At 36.7% G+C, this 22185-nt stretch overlaps 2 protein-coding genes across 2 annotated transcripts in view; one reads left to right on the top strand and one right to left on the bottom strand.

Moving 5' to 3' along the window:
• Positions 1–1101: 1101 nt before the first annotated feature.
• Positions 1102–15888, bottom strand: LOC106058842 (uncharacterized). The gene is made up of 9 exons (XM_056016657.1): positions 15827–15888; positions 13870–13992; positions 12405–12554; positions 11050–11259; positions 9762–9965; positions 8133–8351; positions 6439–6570; positions 4350–4562; positions 1102–1457 (listed from the first exon to the last, which is right to left on the bottom strand). The coding sequence occupies exons 1-9, from the start codon at positions 15882–15884 to the stop codon at positions 1342–1344; spliced, it is 1425 nt and encodes a 474-aa protein (XP_055872632.1). The 5' UTR covers positions 15885–15888; the 3' UTR covers positions 1102–1341.
• Positions 15889–18794: 2906 nt separating this feature from the next.
• Positions 18795–22185, top strand: part of LOC106076605 (uncharacterized) — a 4038-nt gene continuing 647 nt past the window's right edge. The window contains exons 1-2 of the mRNA XM_056017596.1: positions 18795–21043; positions 21245–22185. The exon at positions 21245–22185 is cut by the window's right edge and continues 647 nt beyond it. Of these exons, the coding sequence (XP_055873571.1) occupies positions 18795–21043; positions 21245–22185 (3190 nt within the window). The remainder of the gene's footprint in view (positions 21044–21244) is intronic.

The raw sequence follows: 22185 nt of genomic DNA, 5'->3' as shown, positions 1-22185 counted from the left end.
GCTGCCGTCTCAGGCTTGGTGAAATAGAAACAATAGATATCTATACAATCTTCCATCTTCATGCTCTACGCTAGTAGAGTGGTTAGCGCGTTGGCTTGGGAAGGCTTTAGCTTACAAGTTCGAATACAGGTCGTTTCCTTTTTTTTTTATATTTATTTTTCTATTTGTTTTTATTGTTAGTCTAGATTTATTACAAATTGAATTACATGACTGGTCCAAACAAATTGATACAAGAAAACTTAATATATGTTTTTTTTTTAAATGTCTTCTTTCATATTACTATTGTTACTTACAACGCTCTGTCTTGTACAAAGTTTATACAAGTACGTTTTCTCACAGTCATTCTCGGATCAAGTTGAAACTTTGCAAAATTATTTCTTGGCATAGACAATACAACAATTTTTTTTAATTAACCGAAGCGATTAGTTAAATAATGACTGGTAGTTAATTATTATGTTTAATACCAAGAACGTAAATAAATCCTTCAGTATTCACAGATATTGAAATGACACAATAGAATGACGCGAAGATTTTAGTGGTTTAATCGGGTATTTCCGAAATGACGTGACAGAGAATTTAAAAAAAAAATAAGAACGGAACTAGAGAATCAACGGACACGAGTAGGACGAAGAAAGACCGACCTGTGATCTAGATTTAATAGCTAGAGACGACGTAGACTGAGCCCTTGTTGTTAAATAAATTGTTATTTCAAGTTCATATCTGGATTTATTCAATCTATCTATGAATTGTTCTGTTGGATGTGTTTAGACCGAACCCGCATATAACATCGATTTACACACAACTGTAATCTTGATCAACAAACCACATCAACGCATCAACACTATAATTAAATATGTCGGCTTTTGTCCCCCTTTAATAATTTTACCTATTCTTGAATCAAGTTGAAACTTAATCAATTATTAATTGTACCTGACAAGTAATTGATAAATTAAAAAGTAATCAATTAGTCAATAAATTCTTAGTAATTATTACTTTTTTTTTTGGGTTAATATCAAAAAGAGAAATAACTCCTACATTATTGATATATAATGGTAAGTGGGGAGTTTCCCACCTTTGATAAGAAACAGTTAATCTGCATATGTAACAGTTCTACACATATCCTTGCACGTAGATGACACACACACCATGCATACATTGTAAGCCTGCGCTCAACATCATATTCAAGTTTCTTTAAGATGATACCATTGCAGATTCACCAACACTTTAAAGTCATTTATAATTATCAAAACAAGTTTTATATATATATATATAATTAGCAATAAATGATACAGTATGTTTATCCTGGCGTACACAATAGAACAGTTATGGTTTTATACATCATCAAGAATTGGACTCAAAGGAAGACTTGGACGTGAGAAGTTTTTTGTTTTTTACATAATGGTCGACTGTTAGGTGACTTTTGGTTTGAATAGTCTGAATGGAATCTTGAGAGGCGTCTGAAATATTTGCAACAACAAAATATTCAATAGATAGATTGATTGATTGATTGATGGTGGGTTGATAGGTAAGTAGATAAATAGGTAGTTAGGTAGGTAGGTAGTAGGTAGATAGATAGATAAGACTAAGACTAAGACTAAGACTGCTTTATTGATCCTTATGGAAATTTGTTGTGATTACAAGGACTCGTTTCTCATATAAAGACAACACAACAGAAAAATACACATAAATACAACAGACAACATAAAGAGTTCATTCAGCGACTACACACAGGTATCTTGGTGCATTTCATGTTCCCTGATCAATGAGTGGCGGTGATAGAGTCTGACCGAGTGAGGTACGAACGAGTTTTTGTACCGCTCCGTTCTTGTTTTGATTGACAGCAGTCGCCCACTTCGCGACGACCTGGCGTAGTTCTGATGGAGCGGGTGGCCGTTGTCTTCCAAGATTTTTTCGATTTTTCTTAGGCACGTTTGTTCAAAAAGTTCCTTTAAATGTGGTAATGTTGTGAGTGTAATTTTTGATGCTTTTTTAATGATGTTTTCTAGACGTTGCAACAGTTTAGATGAGGCGTTGCCTTGCCAACAACTTATTCCGTATGTTAGCAGATTTTGTACAGTCGCGCCGTAAAATGTCTCAAGGATCTTCTTATTTAATTTAAAACTGTTGAGTTTGTATAGAAAAAAGAGTCGCTGGGCTGTTTTCTTTGTCAGAGTTCCAAGGTGGTCTTCCCATGAAAGCTTGTTGTTGATGATAACGCCTAGATATTTATATGCCTTTACTTGTTCTATAGATGTAGTGTTTATTTGCAGTTCACGTATAGTTTGTTTTTTCTTTCTAAAATCTATTATAAGTTCTTTAGTTTTTGTTACATTCAGTTCTAGAAAGTTGTCGGTGCACCAGTTTGTAAACTCTTCTATCGAGCTTCGATACTGAGTTTCGTCTCCTGAGATAAGACCGACTATGGCAGTATCATCAGCGAATTTAATGAGTTTAACTGAGTCATAGATGCTTCTTATGTCATTAGTGTAAAGAGTGTATAGTACAGGAGAAAGTACACAACCTTGTGGAGCACCCGTACATAGTACTCGAGTTGACGATTTGGTGTTGTTGACTTTAACATACTGGGGCCGTTGAGTTAAAAAGTTTAGAACCCATGCTTGCAAGTAAGGGCTTACATTTAAGTTACTCAGTTTGTTTATCATTAGATGTGGCTGTATGGTATTGAAAGCCGAGGAGAAATCTACGAAGAGGACTCGTGCATATGTTTTGGGTATATCGAGATGCTTATAAAGCTGGTCCAAAAGCAATAGAATGGCATCCTAAGTTCCTCTAGCTACTTTGTATGCAAATTGGTGAGGGTCTAGGCTGTTATTGACTTTTGCTACAAGTTGTTTAAAGGATATATTTTTCAAAACATTTCATAACAATAGGTGTTAGTGCTACTGGGCGGAAATCATTTAAGCAATCTATTTTTGGTTTCTTAGGCACTGGTATGATTTCTGAAGTTTTCCAGATGTTTGGAATTACGCACGTTTGCAATGACTGGTTAAAGATATGACAGAAGATAGAAGAAATTTGCTCCGCACATAGCTTGATCAGCTTGCCACTAATTTTGTCTGGTCCACAAGCTTTTGTTACGTCTATTCTTTTAAATAACAATGTCACTTCATCCTCCGTTACAAAATTGACGTAGGGCTCTTGTTTTCCTTTGGACAGAGTGTTGAAAAGTTCTTTGTGTAGATCAACAAAATCTTCTTTGTCAAAACGAGGATAAAAATAATTTAGTTCGTTGGCGAATTTCTCATCATCAGCCACTAAAATTTGTTTTCGTTTTGAGGCGCAGCCTGTTATTTTCTTTAATCCCTCCCAGCATTGTTTTGAGTTGTTCTTGGCAAAGAAATTCTCAATTTTTTCTTTGTATGTTTTTTTCCCTTCAATTATTGCTTTTCTCAGTTTATCTTTAGCATTTATAAACGCTTCGTTGCTAGCCTTATACTTTGTTTTCTTTTCAGTAATAAGGTGTTTGATTTTTTAGATAGATAGATAGATAGATATATACATACAGATATGTATATTCCTGTGCGCAAATATGCATATGCATATAGATATTTAGATATATATGTCATTTAGGTATATAAAATAGGTGCCGGTGCTCAGTAATAGATTGTCTAACTTTTAATTACTAATAAATTAATGATAAACGTTGAACTACAACAAAAGTAATAATTTATTCCCCACATTGAACAAGGTGACACCACGCCGTACAGGTGTGTACCGTCACAAAATAAGAACTGTTAATATATATATATAGGAAGAGAGAGAGACAGACAGAGAGAGAGATAGAGAGAGAGAGAGAGGGATAGATAGATAGATAGATAGATAGATAGATAGATAGATAGATAGATAGATAGATAGATAGATAAGATAAATAGATAGATAGAGATAGATATATAAATAGATAGATAGATAGATAGATAGATAAATAAATAGATAGATATATAGATAGATAGACAGATAAATAGATAGATAGATAGATAGATAGATAGATAGATAGATAGATAGATAGATAGATAGATAGATAGATAGATAGATAGATAGATAGATAGATAGATAAATAGATAGATAGAGATAGATATATAAATAGATAGATAGATAGATAGATAGATAGATAGATAGATAGATAGATAGATAGATAGATAGATAGATAGATAGATAGATAAATAGATAGATAGAGATAGATATATATATAGATAGATAGATAGATAGATAGATAGATAGATAGATAGATAAATAGATAGATAAATAGATAGATAGATAGATAGATAGATAGATAGATAGATAGATAGATAGATAGATAGATATAACACTAACGGTCAACTCACACCTACCTGTAGCACGGGAAAAGACCGCTGTAGAAAACATGGCATTAGTTATGAAGTATGCCATGCATAGAAGAACTATTAAAAAGAAAGCTCCACCGAACACGACCGCGAGGTCACGATCTACCATTTTGTCACTCTTATGAGTTAAGTCTTCTTTTAGCATTGCTAGCCGACGTCTAGCTTGGGCACTGTTCTCTTTCATGCCATTCTTAGACTCTTCTAAACAAAAGAAAAAAAAAGAGAAGTATTCGAATTAAAAGTTCAAAATTGAATACATTGACCCATTGATATTTTTTGGACGAGGTGGCTGAGTGGTTAGTTGCTTGGCTTCCAAACCGAGTGGTCTCGGGATCGAATCCAGGGGATGATTGAGATTTTGAATTTTGCGATTTTAGTGGCGCCCATGAGATCACCTAACACTGATGGGTTACCTGATATTAGTTGGGGGAAAGAAATGGCGGTCCGTCTTTGTGCTGGCCATATGACACATTCGTTAACGGTGGGCCAAATAGCAGATGAACTTTAAATCATCTGCCCTATCTAATCTTATCTTCAAATCTTCTAAAATACAAATGATACTTCAAAAAAAAAAGGAGATGATTACGCCCTAGACCTGTCCCTAAGCCAATTTAGTAATGCATAATAATCAATAACTTTAATTCTGCCAAGTCATTGGTTTTCCTGGCTGACTGAGGCAACCCATTCCATGCTCTATTATCATTAGTGAATCACAATGTCTGATCAGGGATATTTACTTTGCTCAGCTATTTTGCATCTAATATGAGCCTTTAGATCGTGGTCTAGCAGAATTGTGTATACCAAGCTCCTAAAGGTAGCACGGAAAACCTTTTCTCAGATATCCCCTCCTCCCAACTAGTTCACACATGATATTGGAGCAAAGCGCTCTGAGCATGCTACAAGCATGAGAGTAGCGCTATATAAAAGTTTTTATTTATTTTATTTATTTATTAAATGTCCGAGCAGTGATCATGATTGGAAACAATACATTCTCTCCCTGTCGCTAAGTCTGGCTTTTAAGTTTAATAGACTAAATGAGACCAAAATAAGACATAAAGGTCTCACGTGTTGTCTTAGTGAAGCCCTAAAGAAGCTAAGAAAAATAAGTAAAGTTCCCCTTTCAGACCTAGCGATCTATACGTCAGATGATGTTAAGGTGATGATGTTTCTATGGCCAAAGGTTAACAAGTAGGTTGTCATGTGTCCGCAAAACGACCAACCGCCTTTACATTCCCCAACTAAAGTAAGGTATCCATTTGAGTTGGGTAGACTCAGAACGCCCTGAAAATCCCAAAATTTAAAATCCCAGTCTTCATCGAGATTTGAAACCAGGGACCCAGATTCCTAAGCCAAGTGCTACCGCACCGCTTTTAGAAACTCAGGCAATCACTAAAGTTTGGGCCTTTTGTAGGTTTCATTACTTAATAACTGGCATGGGAGCAGAGAAGTAACACTTCTTTCTTAATTGTTTTAAACAAAACAAACAAAACTAGAAAAATGCAACGAAATCCTTAAAAAAAAGCTTATCTAAGGTTAAAGAACTCCTCCCTCATAACTAAATCTATCAATAATGTAGAAGTTATATTCCTTATTCGATTTCAAGTCAACTATTTAACTACCAATACTTCATTAAATAATAGGTAATTTTTTTAATTCCGTAATGCTTTGCTAGGTAGTTCTGTTGTTGCCAACTTTTCTTAAGGTGTGACCCCCCAATCTATGGCCTGTTGGCATCTTTTCTTAGGGCTGTGACCAATTCATCTTTACTTTCTCTTCTAGATCATCAACATTGTATTAATCTGTCCACATATCTCCCAAAGTTTGAACTTTTCTACATTGTCATACCATTGCATTTCGAAGCTATGTCTCTCTCAACTATCAGTTGATGAAAGTGTGTCATTTTTGAGTCACTTTTTTTTTTAGTTCCCCAAGTTTCATAACAATTCAGTAGAATTGCCTTAATATATATGTTAAAGAGTATTATTCTAGTCTTTAAAGAAAATTAGAAAGATTTTGGTCTTAGATTGGTAGATGTCTGTCGCCTTTGATTTGACGTAAATTTGAAGTCCGTACTTACTTTCCAAACAATGTTCCCCTTTCATTCCCGGCAAACACTGAAAGCATTCTCCGTTCACATGGCATGCTATATCTAAACATCTGATGCTGCAGGACCCCTTGCACAGAGGACCAAACTTGTGAGGGCGACATTCTGCTCAAAGGAAGAAACAAAATATCAGAAGTGATAAGAGAATAAAAAAAAGTGTAAAATAAAATTAAATAATGATAATAGTAATAGTAGTGATAATAATAATGGAGGCATGTTGACTTGAGTGGTAAAAAGCTTGGATTCCGAATATGGGGTCCTGGATTTGAATCTCGGTGAAGAGTTTAAGAGTTTTAATTTCGCTCTCTTAAGGTCACATCAGAGTCCAGCCAGATCTGATGGGTATCTGACTTTATTTGGGAAAAAGTAAAGACGTTGGGTCACGTGACACCCTCGTTAACAGTAGGCCGTAGAAACAGATGACCTTTTCATCATCTGCCGAGGTTTGAAAGGGAAACTTAATACTAATAACCAAAATGCAAAAATTAATACACCAACCCTTGGCTTTGACACATAATTCAATCACTTAGGATACTCATCCTTATTACATATACTCGCCACAAGAGGTTCCCGAGGATACTGATCATTTAATATACTGGGATAGGCCCTGAGTATAATGATGAATCTTAGTTAAAGATTTTATTTTGAAACTCTTAAGAGTCGTCGCTAAGTCCACACCTAGTGACACCTACTTGTCACAGTCTCGGATGACATTGCCAGGTATTTGTCCACCTTGGGTCAAGAAGGTGAAAAGCCACGAGAAACCTCTGACATAGAAAGAGGAAGTAAGAATGACTAAATTCACTTTAAGTCAGTTGAGTCGTCTTTAGGATTTGAGACAGTAGCAGTCGTCTTTGGGATTTGAGACAGTAGCAGTCGTCTTGGGATTTGAGACAGTAGCAGTCGTCTTTGGGATTTGAGATAGTAGCAGTCGTCTTTGGGATTTGAGACAGTACACATATTTTTGGTAGTTGCTTTCTGTACCTAGAGCTGGACACATGCTATTGAATTGGTATTGTTACCCGATGTCATGCGGACGTATTTCAGTTGGTGAAATAGTATTTTAGAGGAGTTATGACATTTTGTGCCCGCTGAGATGCGGATGTAACTGTAACTTATCTTGGATTATTATTTATATAACTACTGTGAAGGTTGTGGTGCCACTTCTCATCTAACCAGTGACTTGTAACTGAATGCTTAAGTTGCAGTATTGTATTATCATTTAATAAACGTTATTTGTCGACAAAAGTTAGACTCAAGTCCGTGTGCACTATTTATGCTTTTTAAGTCATATATGTAGCTCCACGACACTCGAATGCATCAGCATCAGTGGCGTACCTAGAAATTTTCCATCGTTTGGGGGCCCGTGGGGCTTGACCTAATTGGAGGTCCCTGCATTTTGCGCGATATTTAATTTGTAATGTACAAAAACACTCATTTGGGGGCCCTCTCAAGTGTGGGACCCGGGGGGGGGGTCAATTTCTCCCTCCGACCCCCATCGTAGCTACGCCACTGATCGGCATGTTACACTCCTACATAAATAATTCACTTTGATAGTTGTTATTATGTGTTTATATTACCATTATGACATATTCGTCATTCACCATGAAGCTTCTCAAACCTGCCCCCCCCCCCCCACATTTAAGTAAGTTTACCTGAATACTTACCTGAAAAGATAAAAATCTCTGTCAATGTCAGCGATCCACTAGTGTCATTAGCCACTCCGTGAATGACAACTTTTCTAGAAGCAGTCATCCTTGTGGAAACAAAGGCGTGCTTATAACCCCTAGACTTTGAACTATGACCTAAGAAGCTGTAGGTCGTATTCGTTGCATTGTTTCGTTCATCAAAAAGTTGCACTTTAAAGTTCAGCACAGGAAACAGAGCTTTTAGAAAAGAAAAAAAAAGTGCTTAGCTTATACAGGCATACAGAAATCAGGCGTGATGGTAGAGGAACAGAGCGTCAAGTTTAAAAATGTTAGTCTTGACCTCGATCACCACTGGAGACAACGATTTAACACAATCACCTTGAATACGATTCAAAATATTACTTTGTAAGTTATATATAAGTGGCAAGTATATAAGTATATATTTACTATATATATATATATATATATATATATATATATATATATATATATATGTATATATATTTTTTAAGTTATTTTTCTGTTTTTCTTGTATCTTGTATCTACCGCGAAGAACAACAGTTATTTATGTATTCAATGTCAAAGGTCAGAGCGACTCATCTGAAGCGCCAAAGTTTTATCTTTAAATTGTTTTTAAACACCTGTCAGCTAATTCAGTTGTGACGTCATCACTTTACTGTTGTATACACAGCACTTTGGTTTCGAGACTATCGTCTTTAAAAAAAATCTTAACCTCCTAGTAGCTTCCCCTTACAATTTATAACCTTGATTCTAAGATGATTTTCAACAATCACATTTGATTTAAAAACATTGACGGTGTTATTAAGCTTAGAAGAGCTTTTAAAACGTTCCGATACAAAAAAGCTGTAATTCGAAGAATGCTCAATATTATATACTTGAATATACTTAAGACAATTTTCTAAGGCGTGTATGTGTGTTTATATGTGTGTGTTTTTTTGAGGGGGAGGGAGAATTAAAATAACTGAAAACTCTCTGACAAAAAGAACAATAGCCCCCCCCCACCCCCACCACCCCGTTACATAGTAGAGTTAGAGGGTGGAGAGAGGAAGAGATACTCGAATGTACGGGCTGGTCCAATTTAACGTAATAGATACAATAATTATCTCGCTAAACGGATGTATTGTGGAGTGTTCGTTTTATATCACTTTATTGTTATAAGCACTGCTTTTTTTTTTGTGACGCTACGCAACGGTACAGCGTACCTGCACCTTTTTCAAAGTGGGGAAATTATTATTGTATTTTAACGTTTATTATTAATTTATTAGTAGTTAAAAGTTAGGTAATCCATCACTGAGTACCAGCACCTCCTTTTTTCCAAAAAAAAAAAAACCACTGGTTATAAGTTAGAAAAAAGTAACAAAAATGGGAGAATCCAAAATAATCAATTTATAGTCTATGAGCAAATCAACGCACGTAGCCGGTGGGCAATAATTTATATATAAATATTTTATATATATATATATATAAATAATAGGAAAATGTAGTAAATATGAAACATTGTCGATTTAAAGATATATCTGTCTTTAGAAAAGTGTATTTTCGTCTAGTCGATAACTATTCCATTTCGGACTAATTAACATATAGAAAATATTTAAATAAAACAATATTCACTCAGACCGTAAATACCAGATTCTATGACGATTCTCTGGATCCAAACTGACTCTCTTAGAACCACGATGAAGTAAGGAAGTTCCTGGCCACCTTGCGAGTACGACGTAACACTTGTGTTCACTTGCTGGTCTACCACTCCCAGAACTGGGTGTTGCCTGCCTGGCGTGGTATCCGGTCTTCTGCCAATCAGCACTCGCTGCTTCAAGGCGACATTGACCCCTATTGCGCAGAATACAAGTAGATTAAAATGAAGGTGTTAAGTGCTGGTACTTTATAGATATAAGTTGAGGATGTCGAATGATTAGGTTTAGGAAATAGCGTTACTATGGTAACTTTTTACAAAGCTTAAACCAACTTACTCTACTCTTGTCTGTCTGGTACATTATCTGTGCACCTTATGTCTCCCACGCCCAATCTAGGATCAAGCTGAAATTTAACACAAATATTTCTTGTAGCTGACAAAACAAGAATTAATTTAAAAAAAAAAAATAAGCTGGCATCCTTCAGTTGTAGAGAGACTATGGTTCATTTCGAACACTTTTTCATGTGAATGTGGAGCCCTATTTTGGAGAGACACTCCTGTTTTGGAGAGACACTCCTGTTTTGGAGAGACACTCCCGTCCACATATATCGCAGGTCAAGGTGGATTTCACTTTGTTGGTAGAGAAGCCGGCCATTTTCCGTGTAGCACGCTTTTCTTTAAGAGCTGAGGCCCATGTTTTCTCGCTGTCCATAGCTTTCTTGGTCACCGTCTCTCTCCAACTAGTGCGGTCTAAGGCTATGTCCTCCCAATGGTCAGTATCAATGTTTTTAGGTTCCGTTTTATTAAATACAAGTAAAGGAGGTGTGGGCGACAGTAAAGAATGATTTTGGGGATAACGATTAGTTAATTAATTACTTTGTTTGGTATTGTACTTGACAGATGTAGCGGTATAAGTTGAAATAGTTCCATTTATCCTTTGTGTAGAGAATAAGTTTCTCTCTTATACAGTTTCAAACTAAAGATAGCTATGAAACATTCTATTTTTTATAAACACTTCACTGGCACAGCGGTTAGTTTTATTGTCTTGAGAAAGTTTGATCTCAAGAGTTCGAGTTTAAGTGGCACAACGTATAAAATACCTTTGAAAAGCTATCCCGGTAACCTTCAACCAGATACCTCCTTCTTTCTCCCCTCCCCCTTTGTCCCCTCACCCTTTGTCCCCTAACCCTTTTTCCTCTACTGGTTCAGACACGTGACAGGATCATAGCGCAATAAAAAAGGTATTAACAAAATTTGTAAAAAACTCTACAAGCCGCTTACCTCCACTGACATGCAGGGCGACGACATTTTTAAAGCCTTTCCAGTAGACCAGCACCTTGCTGACCAGAAGATAGTGCTCACAGCGCAGTACCACGCAAGCTGGGATCTTCTGCACAAGTTTATACACGTGACCACAGCTCTTCGCAGACCTTACATTCTCTCCTGGCGACGTACTGAAATTCAGAGACATACTTTCATGGTCGATGGTATCTGTTTAGAAATATAAAACAAATATATATTTCTTAACAAACTGTTAGAAACAAACTTTATAGGGTTTCAATCTTTTATTTTTAAATTAACCTTAAGTGGTTCAATCTCTCGTAGCAAGGCTAATATCAACTCACTCTGTCTGTCTGTCTGTCTGTCTGGTACACGTTATTTCTCCCACGTTTTTGAATCAAGTTTAAACTTTGCACATTTATTCATTGACAAAACACGAATCAATACTAGAAATGTATCAACTAGTCGATTAACTACTGCTAATTAATTATTTTGCTTAATACCAACAAGGGAAATAAATCCTTCGATATTCACAGATATGACTTTCTTGTAGGGTTTAGTCCCCTTATCTAATTGTCAACGCTTTTTTTACTGCACTCTTTATCCGATCAATTTGATACTCTAAACAATTATTTATTGTACCTAACAAAACATTAATGAATAGAATAAAAATTATTCAATTAATTACAGGTAATTAATTATTTGATATCGAATAAGGAAAATTGGTTCCACATTACTGATAGATATAGTTGTAAAGGCGAAGTTCTTCCCAATAGATAAGCTTTGCTTTTTTTTTATTTTGCTTGTTTTTTTTTTTTTTCAAAATATTTTTTTCTTTTTTTTTTTTATTGAGCTTATTAGTTATGAGCAAATCAAAAAGCTCGTTGCCATTTCACAGGTCTGTACTCCATGGCAACGATCCACTGGTCACAACTGCCCACATGTTGTGACGTTGCAGGTCAGTGTTAAGGCCTACTATAACAGATGGTCTCAGTGTTCCCTGACCGTATTATACACTGTGAGCTGATGTTTTAGATAACCGAGAGAGTACGGCGCCACTGGCAGGATATGGACCGCGGGCCGTAGTTTGCACACCATAGTACCCCATCATAAACAAATAATAAATATCAAAAGCAGTTTCGTAGCTAGTGTGGGTGAGGGGGTTCACATTAGAAAATTCCCAAGGGCCCCCACTAGATTGGGCCCCCACCAGATTGGGCCCCCACCAGATTGGGTCCCCACCAGATTGGGCCCCCAAAATGAGTGTCCGAAATTCTTTTCTTTAACTAAATATTACGCAATTATTTCATGACATGACAGCCAATGTCCAGCTTCGCCGCTGATCAAAAGTATACCATTTTTGCTGAAACATATCTCCATCCAAGTGAAAAACGTCTGCAAGCCAAAGTCAATCTTCAGTGTTGAATGGGGGGACCTGTGATTCAGGAACGTTTTGTTGACTATGTGGTAACTAACAGTGGAGTTCTCCTCTTCAACGGTGTTGCCTGTACAGTGATGAAAGATGTCAACTCTTTAGCCTCTATGGAAACAGTATCTGTATTTTGTACTCACATAATAATATGGAACAGACGAGAAAATAGAAATTAGCTCATGTAATAAAATACTAAACCACAACTTACAACAAGCAATAAAAAAAAAAGAATACTGTTTAAAAGCAAAGAACCACTAAATTCAGCATATCTTAACATTACTGGGTCCATCTCCCTTACTGCTATACAAAACTTAATTAATTAACTAGTACTAAATGATTAACTAATTGTTTTTTTTTTATTCATTCTTGTATTGTAAACGACCATGAATAGCTATGCAAAATTTCATCTTATACGAGAATATATATATCCACATCTCTAATTAAGTACTATTCATTCCCCTTATTTCAAAATTAAACATGATACATAATTATCAACAATTAATTAACTAATTGTTCGATTTTTTTTTATTGATTCATGTCTTTTGAAGTTTAATGTATAATTGTGCATAGTTTTAGCTTAATCCGAAAATATCGGAAATGGGAGAAAAAAAATGATCAAACTTTTTACCAGACAGACAGACAGACAGACAAAAAGACCTAGTGAGTAAATATAAGTTTTGTAAATGAAACGTAAACCTCATGGAGACACAATAAAAAAGACACTAATTGACTAAAAGCAATTTATTCTCTCAATGCTATCATCAACCCACACGCCAACCCAGTTATTTTGTTGCATTTAGTGTAGATAATGCTGCCTCTTTTAGAGGCCAACTGCTGCCAACTGCTTTCTTTCGTCTATACCAGCTAGGCTAGATGAACAAAGTTTGACCTTTGTAGCACATCCCGTCACGTTCTATGACTTCAACTCTTCCATGAAGGAAGGTCTTTCCGAGCCTTTAGGACCTGGTGATATGGGTCAAAGAGTTTAAGCTTACGGTTTTTTTGACATCGTGTGGCCTGATTGCTGGATACATATGATCTTTCTGTAACATCTTACTTCTTTGGCTAGGATCTTCCTCTCTAGATCTGCAATCAGCCTCCAAGATTCGCAAGCATATAAAAATGTGGTCTTGACCAGGGAGTGCCTAATTCTGATACATGGATACGGAGAGAGCTAAATAATGTCCTTGTTTAAATGTATATCTGTAATACAGGGGAACTATTGCAGACGTTTTGAGAAGACAGAAAAATGGAGAAAGACAATACCGGATGTTTAAAGTATTAAAAAAAACTTAAAATATAGGTCATATTTTCCGGACGTTAAAAAAACATTTTAAAAAAACAACAACATTTGGACACAATTAGTTTAGAAAATATAATTAACCTACTATATTGACACTCTCTTCCAAAGAAACCCGCAGAACATTGGTTGTTACAGGCTGGACAATTGTTCTGGTTCCTGCAATTACATCTTTGCATGCAGGCACGACCATACCATTGCCCAGGGCAGTCTAAGTTTAGTCAGATAGAAAATGTGTTCACTTGGCAATAACATGAATAAAAAAAAAAAACTAAATGGGAGTGATGATGCAAAGCTCATATATTTCTATGGCCCACGGTTAACGAGGGTCGTATGTGGCCTACACAATGACAAATCGTCTATATTCTCCCCAAGTAATTAAGAGCGGTACAGTTAGGTAGACTGGAACCTGGTCACTGCTGGCCGATGGCGCCGTGTAGGGGACCATGGTCCCCCACGAAATGTCTGTTATTCGCCATACTTGCTTCCCTTTCTTGCCTCAATAGCCTAAGTACCTTAGTGCTGTTAGTATTAAATGTCACATGTCATTATTATTCATTATTAGTTTCAGCACTAGAAGCTTCCATTTCCACTTCTGTTTTAAAGGGCTAGAGTCTAGTCTCTACTGACTTAAAATTAAAGTGGCAGTTAGACATAAAACACTAAAACATGACTTTACAAGACATACGACTAGAAAAACAAAACCTAATAAAATACTCAGAAAGACACACAAAATATAGACGTATTCTTCGTTCCATATGCTAGGACACGGAATGTGTTTTGCCTGAGCCAGCCAGGAAAACCAACGACTTGCATGACTAGATGCATGACTATATGCATGACTAGATGCATGACGCGTGGGACGTAATCAACGTCTTTTTGAAGTAACCTCTGTATTTTATAAGATATGATAAGACTCTACTAGCAACTTCTGAAGTAAATCTACAGACCATTACTTAAGTTACAGATCAATATTTTTTCTTATCTTCTTATCTTATTAAATACAGATGTTTCTTCAAAAATAAAAATAAAAAGTCTATCTACTCAAGACATAAATAATGCCACTAATATGTCATTATCACACTACAGTGGATCCCTGGACACATTGGCATCATGGGAAATGAAAAGGCAGATAAGCTATCAAAGGCAGGTTCATCTATGGAACAACCAGATAGACCTGTTAACTACCTCACCCTAAGGTCAATGTTCGTCAACAATCACAAGGAGGAGTGACTCAACCAATGGGCATCAGGAAACACAGGCAGAGCCATGTACAAAGAAATGACTACACCTGACAAACTGGACAGTATTAACTTCCTCCCCCGCAAAGAACAATCTACAATCTTCCTACTAAGAACAGGACACACACCACTATTAAATTACCACCTGAACAAAATAAACTCCACACAACTCCCCCTTTGCAAACACCGCGCCCATCCCTTTGAAACCGCAAACCATATCCTCTTTGAATGCCCCTCCCTAATCCACCTTAGGCAGACCCTACTTCCACTACAGCCCAACATAACCAACACCCTGTACGGCAGTGCTGAACAACTGAAAAAAACAGCACACTTTTTTTCCTTGGTACAGTCTGCAAAAGAGCTCACAGCTCAGCAGCAATAAAGCTGGCTAGAAGAAGAAGAATGAGTCGTCCCTAATGGAACAGTGCTATAAAGTATACCTAGATTATAGATTACAGTTTGAACTAGCTCTAGATTAGATCTAAATCATGATCTTGCGAAAGATCTAACTTGATAAACACATAGTCATGTTTACCCAACTTGCAGTACAAATCAAGATTAGCCTGCATGGTCTTGCGGTTAGCACACTCGACTGTCGTTCGGACTTATTGATGATTCCGGGTTGAAACCCTGCCCTCTTCTATCCCCCGTCGTCCTGCTGCAATTTTGTTACTAGATCTAGATCTAGGAAGTAAATTATCTTTAGCTCTAAAGTAACATCCAAAACATGTAAAACAAACAAACTGCGACATATGTTAATGATAACGTTTCATGTGAGATCTACTCTTTGGTCACTTTGGTTACCTATCCCTGCTACTAAATCCAGTTCTAGTAAAGCTAGAAACAATAAAACCATCAGCATTTTGTTATCAAGTGGATAAACTAAATTGCAGTCAGCGCACAAAGTTACACACTTCCTGAACTTTTTGCACACATGCGCAAATTTCTAAAGATAAAGGAAATAGCTCAAAAGACATCAAATTTTCGCAATCAGGTAATTTTCTAAGAGCCTTATCTTCCACGATGCAGACTTAACTTTAAAAAAAAAAGAAGATGATTACGTCCTACACATGCGCCTAGATCAATCTAGTTATGCATTTTAATCAATGGAATGGGTTGCCTGAATCAGCCAGGAAAAGCATCGTCTTAGCAGCGTTTACGTGATTCATTAACATGTATGACTAGATATTCTTTTTGAAGTTTCGTCTGTAATATATATGATAAGATGACACATTCTACCGTGTCATTGGTTTTTCTGGCTGACTCAGGCAACCCGTTATATGCTCTAAAACTTAATAGGAATGACTAGTTGTTGTAGGTGGGTCGTTTGGTTTCTAGCTCCAGTCATCTAGTAGATCTAATCTAATATAGATAATATTTTAGTGAAGTAAACTTTGAATAACATTTAACAAACTTTTCTGAGAACAAAAACTTAATACAAGTTTTATTAGCGATACACGCAGGCAAGCATTACCTACCGGCTTCGCTCGTTGTTTTGTTCCCATACTTTGTATTGTTCATTTTTTTAGATTACTTAAAACAATATAATTGTTATAAAGTTCAACACTCCTCTATACATTCTTTTGGCCAGCTAATTTCTAATACCTATAGTGTTTATCTATAACAGAGCCCCTTCCATTTCTTCTTACTTATAATGATAATATGAAGAAGTAAAACGCTCCTGGATACATTCCTCTGGTCAGTTAATTCTATTCCTCCACTGGGACATGTCCAGTAATTCGCCATACTTGCTTCCCCTTCTTGCCTCAGTAGCCTAAGTACCTTAGTGCTGTTTGTATTAAATGTCACATGTCATTATTATTCATTACTTGTTTCAGCATTATAAGCTGAATAGGAATGAAGTTATCTCTATTATCTATTACGTTGAATCGCCCGTAACCTGGAATATCACTTCTCTCCCACCCCTCCCTATCTCTCTCTAGTTACCAATAGGGCCTAGTCTTTACTAATAGGGCCTAGTCTTTACCAATAGGGTCTAGTCTTTATCAATAGGGCCTAGTCTTTACTAATAGGGCCTAGTCTTTACTAATAGGGCCTAGTCTTTACTAATAGGGCCTACTCTTTTTCACTCTATAGTACTATTCTTCTGCTTTTTAGCTGTAATTTCAAATATTTTAGAGGCTATATGATAGTTTTTAACTGTCAAGAGCGTGGGCGTGTAAGATGTGAGATTGTGTGTGTGTTTGTTTATTTTATTAGTTGGTGTGTGAATTGTTTTTATCACGGGATTTTCAAGGGGGGACAATTAGGTTTCTAGCGGTCAGTCTAGCAGTTGGAGAGCTGACCTGGTCTGAGTAGGGTGCTGGTGTTTTGTGTATTTCATAAGAGTGATATAATTGTGTGCCTTATTAAGTATTAAAGTATTATCGATATTCATGAATATACGGAGTTAGAGTTGATGTATACTAAGTGTTCGTATTTGAGTTAAGCAAGTATTGACAAGTGTAATTGAGAATCATACCCTAGATTATCGAGCCATATGTAAGTGGTAAAGATCTCACCCGAGTTCCCTTACAGTTGGGGGCTCTTGTGAAAGAAAACCAGGACCTCTCGTCGCAGAAATTGTATAAGTATAGCAGTTATAAATTGTTATTGATGTACTTAAACTTCAAATATTGTTCTTCATGTTATATTGTTGTTAACTTGACACTCATTCTATTTTAAAACATTTTCCTCATGTAATTGATGTTCTTAAACTTACAAATATTGTTCTACATGTTATAGTATTGTTAATTTGACACTCATTCTATTTTAAAACATTTTTCCTCATGTGTTATGCCCCTTGATTTGGCCTGAGGAACGGCGGTGGTTTGAAGTACCAGTACAGAGAGGACAGCGACAGCCCGAAGTTGCATCACGAGGACAGGTTGGATCACGTGCAGGGAGTGGAAGTTAAGTGATTTGTGTTACCTCTCGTGTAGCTGAACCCTCTACTCTCTAGCCTCTATTTTCTTGCCTCTATTATAATTTGTTTCAATTTGACTATCATATATTTTCCTGCTTTTTTTTTCTGTGCTGTCATACTAGCCTCTCAATTTAAGGCTTCAGTAATTTCATTCTGATTTTATTGTTGCCAATTTAAAAAAGGCAAGAGTCTTTAAAATCAACGTATTCTAACTTCCTATCTGAATCTAATAATCTGATCATTATTTCAATTTGTATTTTTCTGTCTTGATCATTTACTTGCCTAATCTATTGTATAACTAAAAATATTCTTCAAAATTAGGATTGATTTTATTTTCTTATTGTATAGTATAGAGCACTATAATTATTCTTAAGGTAGTAATTTAAGGTAAAAGAAATACTAGGACTGTTATTTTAAAATTTTCTGTAAAACTTAGTGTAGCAAACGTACTGAGTGCTGTGTATTATAAGGAATAGAAAGTAAAACATGGAAAAGGAGAGTGAGGCAGAGAAACAGAGAAGAGAAAGATCTGAGAGGGTGGAGGAAAGAGAAATGTCCAAGCTGCAACAGATGATAAGATTAAAGGAACTGGAATTGGAGGAAAAAGAAAAAGAAAGACAGGAGAAAGACAAAGAAAGACAGGAGAAAGACAAAGAAAGACAGGAGAAAGAGAAAGAAAGGGAACACGAAAGAGAAATGAAGAAACTTGACTTACTAATTGCCCAGGAAAAAAATAAAACACAATCAAGCGCGACAACCGGAGTCACGGCCCAGAGACCAAGACTGAGTAAAGGTTTCCCTGCCATGACAACCGAAGATCTACCCTGTTACCTCGACATGTTCGAGATGGCAGCTAGGAGAGACAAGGTTCTAGAAGAAGACTGGGTGGCACAGCTGCAGGAGAAAATAACACCTAAACTAAGGCAATTCCTGACACAGAGAAGATTAGTGGACTGCACTAACTACGAGAAGATAAAAAAAGAGCTCTTAGACTATGTGGGAATGACGGAGGAAGCCTGCAGGAAAAGATGGCATGAGACTGTCCCAATTGAAGATGGCCCAAGAGAATTTTTTGTGGCATTACAAAAGAACTTCCGACAATGGTGCGAGGCGGCGAAAATAGAACGAAACTTTGAACAGCTGGAGGAGTTAATATTGAAAGACTCTATACTCAGTGCCCTAAACGAGGAGGTAAGAGAAGAGATCCTAGATAAAGAACCTGAGTCGTTGGAAAAGCTAGTTGATTTGTTGGAGAACAGAAAGATAATCTTCGCCAGTAAAAGCATTTTCAAGAAATCGAGAATTTATCAAGCCAACGCAGTGAGTGACAGAAGAGATTTGAATAGGCAAAATTACCGCTACCAAACCAGCCCTAGCAGCGCAAACTATATCAGGCCAAACATTGAATACAATGAGCCCAGAAGAAATTTCGTCAGACCCCGCTATAGCAATTCTTACAACAGAGCAAGAGGGCGATGGAATAGGCCAAATTACACATTTAGCAACCAAGTTAACAACAGAAGAAACAACTATGGAAATGGAATGTACCAGAATAACCAAGGAAGGTATAGGAATGAGACAAGAAGGAACTACTCCAATCAAGCCGAATGTGCCGTGGTGCAAGTGCCTGATAGACAAGGGACTTGCAATCTGATCTACCATAATCCAGAAAGTGTGGCTAACTTCATTATAAACGACAAGTCTATTGGATCACTAAACATAGAAGAAGGAAAGCTGAATGGAAGAAAGGCGTCGATCCTGAGAGATAGCGGCTGTAGTGTTATCGCCGTAAGAGAGACACTTGTCAATGAAAAAGATATTTTGCCAGAGAAATGCTCCTTGTGCTTAGCAGACGGACAAGTATTTATATACAAAACCGCAAAGGCAATGCTTGACACACCTTACCTGAAAGGAGAATTCATCGTCGTGCTATTTCCGGAGCCGGTCGCTGATGTGTTAATAGGCAATGTGAAAGGCCTGTTCGTGTCAGCCGTAGAGACTAGAGGAATGAAGGACAAAGAAAGGGAAGAAACTCAAGTAAAGACGCCAATCATAGGAACAAGTATAGAAGGGAGTCTAGAGAAGGAACAACAAGAAGATGAAACTCTGGCACCACTATGGAGAAAATGCAACCTGCAAACAACACAAGTGACTAAAGAAGCAAGTATTATGTTTGTCAGAAAGAAGAGCTTGCTTTACAAGAGAGTTACGTCCCTTACAGAACCTCAAGTAGTTAAAGATCTTTTAGTTGTTCCTAAGTGCAGACGTAAATTAATACTGGAAAACGCCCACAGCTCACCACTGGCAGGGCATATGTCTGTAAAGAAAACAAAACTTCGTATCTACTCTGAATTTTATTGGCCAGGGGTCGACAAAGATGTAAAGCAGTTGGTAAGGTGCTGCGACCCATGTCAGAGAGCAAAAGTTCCAGGGAGAGCTGGTAAAGCAGTGCTGGGGAAGATGGACAGACAAGGTGTACCCTTTAAGAAAATCGCAATAGACCTGGTTGGACCTCTTCCTATGACAGAAAGTAAACATAGATACATCCTAACTATAATAGACACATTCTCCAGATGGCCTGAAGCTGTACCGTTGAGAAACATAGAGACAACTACTGTGATAGAAGCTTTATATTCGGTCTGCACTAGGATTGGTTTTCCAGAGGCCATTCTCTCTGACAATGGTTCTCAATATGGTTCAGATTTATACACAGAAGTCTGCAAATTCTTCAATGTGAAGATAATCAAGTCCTCGCTATACCACCCGGCCTCGAATGGATGCGTAGAACGCCTACATGGTTCACTTAAGAGCATATTAAGAAAGCTGTGTTCTGAACGATCTAAAGATTGGGACAAATACTTAGCCTCGGCATTATTCGCTATAAGAGAATTGCCCAACGATACAACAGGATTTGCACCCTACGAACTTGTATTTGGAAGAAAAATTAGAGGGCCGATGGCAATTTTGAAGAAACTTATGACCAAAGAAAAAGAAGTTGACACTAATTATACTAACTTGTTTGAATATCTTGAGGAGTTAAAAGAAAGACTACAAAGTACAGCTAAGATTGCATGTGATAATGAAGACATAGCGAGGCAAGAACAAAAACGACTATATGATAGAAACACTGTAAAAAAAAGTTTTGATACAGGAGAAATGGTATTAGTGTTGAAACCAAAAAAGGGAGATAAGCTCAAATTATATTGGGAAGGCCCGTACAAGATAGAAAAGAGGTTATCAGACTTAAATTACATAGTAAAGAAAGGAAACAAATCAAAGATATTTCATGTAAACAGATTAATCAAATATTACACCCCAGTTGAAGTAACAAGTAACAATGTTGCCAACAGTAGCTGTAAGAGTAACATTTTGTCTGCTGCATTTATTGGAGTCGTGGATGAATATGACCGTGATGAAACAGGGCAAATCATTGATAATGAAATAGAAGAACTAAAACTACCGGAAATGATCCATGGAAATGGAGAAATAAACCAAAGGGCAATAACCATTAATAAAGACTTAAACCAAACTCAGAAAAATGAAATTGAAAAACTCCTTGAAGACTTCGCACACGTAATTTCAGATGTACCAGGAAAAGCGAAAGTGGAGCCCTTTAAAATAACTCTAACATCGGATAAGCCTGTCAATTTAAAACCTTATAATGTACCAATGACATTGAGACAAAGGCTACAAGAAGAAATTGAGTCGATGATTAACATGAATATTATTGAAGAGAGTGAATCGCCTTATGCATCTCCTATGATCTTAATCAAAAAGAAAGATGGAACCTTGAGACCAGTTGTTGATTATAGGCAACTAAATTCTATAACAAAATTTGATGCAGAAGTCATACCAGATCAAGAACTATTTATCACACTAAGGAAAGCTAAATATTTTAGTAAATTAGACCTAACGAAAGGTTACTGGCAGGTGCCATTAGAAGAGAGTAGTAAGCAGTACACAGCGTTCAAAGTACCCAATGCACACTATCAATTCAAATATCTCCCATTTGGTTTAAAAAACAGTCCTAGTTTCTTTAACAGAACAATGCGTAGAGTGCTAAAAGGTTTAGAACAAGTAGTTTGTTATTTTGATGATCTTTGTATGTACAACACTGATTGGCAGAGTCACATGCTCTCGTTGAGACAGGTGCTTGAGAGGTTAGGAGAATTCAATCTTACTGTTAAGCCTAACAAGTTACTCATTGGGTTCCAAACTATTACATTCCTAGGCCATA

Source organism: Biomphalaria glabrata, chromosome 18, assembly GCF_947242115.1.
Source record: "Biomphalaria glabrata chromosome 18, xgBioGlab47.1, whole genome shotgun sequence".
Lineage (NCBI taxonomy): Eukaryota > Metazoa > Mollusca > Gastropoda > Planorbidae > Biomphalaria > Biomphalaria glabrata.
The sequence above is the reverse complement of the archived record's forward strand: the minus strand, read 5'-3'. Positions and strand labels throughout refer to the sequence as shown.

Bases quoted from the DNA above. Each gene is read 5' to 3' on its own strand.
- LOC106058842 (XM_056016657.1), bottom strand. From the start codon at position 15,884: ATGCTGATGGTTTTATTGTTTCTAGCTTTACTAGAACTGGATTTAGTA. The intron at 13,993-15,826 runs GTAACCAAAGTG...GACTAAACTTAG, and splicing joins GGATTTAGTAGCAGGGATAG to ACTGCCCTGGGCAATGGTAT. The intron at 12,555-13,869 runs GTAGGTTAATTA...ATCACTGTACAG, and splicing joins TGGAAGAGAGTGTCAATATA to GCAACACCGTTGAAGAGGAG.